At 42.2% G+C, this 5,000-nt stretch overlaps 1 protein-coding gene across 1 annotated transcript in view; it reads left to right on the top strand.

Annotated features, from left to right (window-relative positions):
- The window catches only part of endou (endonuclease, polyU-specific), a gene marked incomplete at both ends in the record, with an annotated part of 19,518 nt that overhangs the window by 5,193 nt on the left and 9,325 nt on the right, over positions 1-5,000 (top strand). Inside the window, one exon of the mRNA XM_084315628.1 lies at positions 1,816-1,950. Within this exon, the coding sequence (XP_084171754.1) occupies positions 1,816-1,950 (135 nt within the window). The remainder of the gene's footprint in view (positions 1-1,815; positions 1,951-5,000) is intronic.

The raw sequence follows: 5,000 nt of genomic DNA, 5'->3' as shown, positions 1-5,000 counted from the left end.
CTGCACCTTGTGTATACTGCTTACGTTTACTCCTACTCATAGTATATATTCAGATTTATTGTAACATATAATATAACCGATAGGGCAAACAGACCCTCATCTGCACCTTTGTTTACACCTTGTTTATTTTTTTTCATATTTTTATATTCAGTTAATTATATTGTTTACATTGTTTATTTTCTCATATGTCTATATTCAGATCAAATTGTATTGCCTATATTTATGTCTTTCTACTATTACCCGGCCCATACCTGTACCTCCCCTTCCCCCTCCCCCATGCTGCTATGATGCCCGAATTTCCCCAAGGGAGAAGATATCTTATCTTGTCTTATCTAATCTTATTTTATACTAGGGCTTAGAACTACAGGAGAGACCTCCTGTAAGGGGCGCTGTGGGGAGAAGTACAATGCTCAGAACAAGTGTCACTGCAACACCAAGTGTCGCCAGTACAGCAACTGCTGCACTGACTTCTCACAGCTCTGTGGTGGTGGAGGAGGAGATGGTAAGACCCCTGACCTCTAACCCTGACGCTGACCTCTAACCCTAACCCTGACCTCTACCTGCTCAGTCATCAGCATAAAGGCCCAAAAACAGCTAGATAAACATACAAAAAAAATAAAAAATACAAAGAAGCAGAAGGAAAAACAAACAAAAAGAGAGGAAGAAATAATAGTGTGCGTGTGTATGTGTGTGTGTGTGTGTGCGTGTGTGTGTGTGTGTGCGTGCGTGTGTGTGTGTGTGTGCGTGCGTGTGTGTGTGTGTGTGTGTGTGTGTGTGTGTGTGTGTGTGTGTGTGTGTGTGTGTTGTTTTTGTTGACACCAGCCACAAGGAGGTGCTAATCATAGAAGTAGGCTGTGCCTTTGATCTGTACATGGACCAAACCTTCCGGGACAAGTATATCAAATATTATCAACCACTGCTCAATGTGATGGCCGGCCTTGGGTACAGGTGTAGATATAGTGTACTTGTACTGTATTTGGAAGTCTTGGCCATGTATATAATATAAGAAAGCGGTCTAGCTGAGTCAATGTTGATGGTTTTGTTGAACATTTGTATTTCACAGGAGAGAAACTGTATTCAAAGAAAGCTATTAAAATAGTCTTTGAATCTAAATATACTTTCTTTGTGTTGATTTTACATTAATTCCGTGATTTTACTCAAGTAAATATCTGTTACACGCTTCGGTCTTAAGTAGAAAAATGCTATTTTTAATCTAGATTCATCTAGATTCATTACAGAAAATTGCAAGATTAATTCGTTAATTTTTTTTAACTATTGACAGCACTAATATAAATGCACCATGACCGGTCTGAGAATTGCTGCAATGTCTAAAAGAAATGCCAAACAAATTGCCAAATATTGCTCTGTCTCAGCTATTATTGGCAGCTTAGCCACGTGGAGAAGGAGGTGCTATGTGTCCCTTAAGTGTTCAGTGCTGCTTGGCCCCGATACATTTTGATTCCCTGTTTATGTAATATAATTTGTGGTACCAAATAAACTATTTCCTACTCTTGGATGAGGTTTAAGGGTAGAGTCAGCGCAAGCCATATGGTGCTTCATACTCGATACCCAGCTGAAACACCAGTACTTCATTTAGATTCGAATGATATTTTGAAGCCCATTTCACCATTCAACAAATATTGTATATCATGCCAGTATCGTCCCTTGTGTATACTGCACCTAGTGTATACTGCACCTAGTGTATACTGCACCTAGTGTATACTGCACCTAGTGTATACTGCACCTTGTGTATACTGCACCTTGTATATATACTGCTTACTTCAACATGACTGTGAAGTGTTTGTGTCCCTGCAGGAGAGACGTCCTGTAAGGGGCGCTGTGGGGAGAAGTACAATGCTCAGAACAAGTGTCACTGCAACACCAAGTGTTCCCAGTACAGCAACTGCTGCACTGACTTCTCACAGCTCTGTGGTGGTGGAGGAGGAGATGGTAAGACCCCTGACCTTTAACCCTGACCTTTATCCCTGACCCTTACCTCTAACCCTAACCCTGCCATGACCTCTACCTGCTCAGTCATCAGACTAAAGGCCCAACAAACAGCTAGATGAACATACAAAAAAAATACAAAGAAGCAGAAGGAAAAACAAACAAAAATAGTGAGAGGAAGAAATAATATTGTGTGTGTGTCCTTTTGAGTGGCAAAAACGAGAGGACGTGCCCCATTGGTACCCTTCCAATGGTCTAAACTTGACCATGTGCCCCCACAGTTGGAAAATGTCTTGCTAAAGTGCCCTTTTGAGTGGCGAAAATATTTGATACTTTTATATATAAGGGGGGGGGGCTTTTTCCAGGTTATAACCACTCCAAATGTCTGTGCACATCCCCACATGTGTGTGTGTGTGTGTGTGTGTGTGTGTGTGTGTGTGTGTGTGTGTGTGTGTGTGTGAACACATGAGTAAAACAGATCTATATATTTTATTATGTAAATAAAAGTTACAAATAGCTTTTTTTTTGGTTTATTCATGTACAGTATGTGAATATACCCATGTGGTCAAAAGAACATTACAGATTGAGGCATTAAGCAGTCTTTGATCTTTTATCTGACCTACTGGAGAGCCACAACACCTGCTGGCATTCACATGGTGAACGACCCCAAAAACACACTAGTAACAAACCCTCTCCTGTGACTCAATGACTCAATCCCTCATTTCTGTAAATAAATAACTAATTAATTTATAGTGATATTTAGTCTAGCATTCTGCCCTTTAACTAATTGTATGATACACAGCCACTGCCAGGTCTGAAGAACGCCTCAACAGGCTTACAGTACAGTCATGGTGGCTGACTTGGTGGATTCTCAGTGGAGGAAGGTATAGGATGAGCCAGTAGGTGTCGCAGTTGTGCCTATGTGTAAAAACCAAGATGCCTCAGCCTGACAGTGCTCTCTATAACACTAGCTCTATAACACTAGCCTTGGTTCATTTAATATCTAAGCACTTAGAGGATCCTACCTCTTATGTCCGACTTTTATTTGTAGATTTTATTTCAGCATTTAATACGATAAGCTGAATGGGCTTAATGTCCACCCTCTCATTATAAAATGGTATCATTCCTTTTTAACTAACCGTACACAGCGGGTCAGTGTCAATGGCACTCTTTCAGAATCTAGAACCCTGAGCACTGGACCTCCCCAGGGTATAGTAAGTTCACCTGTGCTTTTTACCTTATATACAAACGAGTGCAGGAGCATCTATCCTAACAACCGCTTCATAAAATGTTCTGATGACACTGCCATTTTAGCTCTAATTAAGAATGACAGTGACCTAGCTGACTATTATTCGGAAATCCAGAGGTTTGTAAATTGGTGCGACAATAACTGTCTGGTTTTAAATGTTAAGAAGACTGAGGAGATGGTGTTTGACCCCAGATATTTTTTTTAAATTGTATACGAACAGGTCGAAAAATACCTCGCGAAAAGAAAATCGAATCTACAAATTCCAATCTGGCTTCAGAACATCCCACTCCACTGACACATGCCTTCTCTATTTAAACGACCACATCAAACAAGAGGTGGACGCGGGCAAATACTGCGGCATGGTCATGCTGGACCTACAAAAGGCCTTCGACACTGTCAATCACACCATTCTGATTGACAAGCTAAAAGCAATTGGTTTTGATAGTCTATCAGTGAGCTGGATGCAATCCTACCTGGAGGGGAGAGAGCAGATGGTGGAGGTAAACGGTACCATATCCCCCCCCCTCACAGTGAGCTGTGGTGTTCCACAAGGAAGCATACTAGGACCGCTACTCTTCCTAATTTATGCAAATGACATGTCGTCAGCTTGTGACTGCAACTTGTTCCTGTTTGCGGACGACTCAGCCCTGCTGGTCTCTGACAAGAACAAGTTGCAGGTTGAAAAAACCCTCAGCTCAGAACTAGGCAAAATCTGCATATGGCTCGCTGATAACAAACTATCATTACACATGGGCAAAACAGAGTCCATTCTCTTCGGTTCAAATAACAAACTCAGCAAGACCGACGGCTTCTCAGTTACAGTGGGTGACAATATTGTCACAAGGAAAGAAGATATTACCTACCTGGGTTCCATCCTAGAGGCAAATCTTTCCTGTGACAAAATGGCATCCAATGTAATAAAAAAAGTCAACCAACGAACACGATTCTTGTACCGGATCTCCTCACTGGTAAACAAGAATACCCTGAAGACTCTGGCAGGAGCACTCATTCAAGGGTACTACGACTATGCTTGCACCTCATGGTACCAAAGCACCTCAAAGGCGCTAAAAACAAAATTACAAACATCTCAAAACAAACTGGTCAGACTACTGCTTGACCTTACTCCTAGAACCCACCTCACCCCTGCCCACTTTGACAACCTAGGATGGCTTAGAGTAGACGACAGAGTACAGCAACTTGCAATGGGCCTGGTCTACAAGATACACTACACGACCAAGGTACCCATGTACATGTCAAAATACTTCCCAAAGGTCAGTGAATACCACGATCACAACACCAGAGGGAGCTCCACAAATCATGTTAAACCCAGATTCGGCTCAAACAAGGGACTAAACACGTTTCGCAATTATGCCACATCAATGTGGAACGCCCTACCCAAAGCTGTAAAGGAATGTGAATCACTACCCACTTTCAAAAACACCTACGGGAGACTGCAATTCGAAACTGGCCCCTGTAAATGTCCTAACACAACCCCCCCCCCAATGTACAGTAAATGACCATGTATGGTCTTGTCAATATTCCAATGTACAGTTTTGCTTGTTCAGTTGTACAGTGTCCCCCACCCACCCCTCCTACCCAACCCCCCCCCACCCAACCACCTCCAATCTACCAATCTGTATTAGAGAGTCTCATCAGATATGGTATTACAGCTTGGTTTGGTAACCTCTCTGTACAATTAAAGTCCAAACTGGTCCGTCTGATGCAGACTGCATGGAAGATCATAGGAGTGAAATGTCACCCATTCCTGCAGTCTATTTTTTAACAGGCTACTCTAAGGCAAGCC

This window comes from Notolepis coatsorum (assembly GCF_963971535.1).
Source record: "Notolepis coatsorum genome assembly, chromosome: 6".
Lineage (NCBI taxonomy): Eukaryota > Metazoa > Chordata > Actinopteri > Aulopiformes > Paralepididae > Notolepis > Notolepis coatsorum.
The sequence above is the reverse complement of the archived record's forward strand: the minus strand, read 5'-3'. Positions and strand labels throughout refer to the sequence as shown.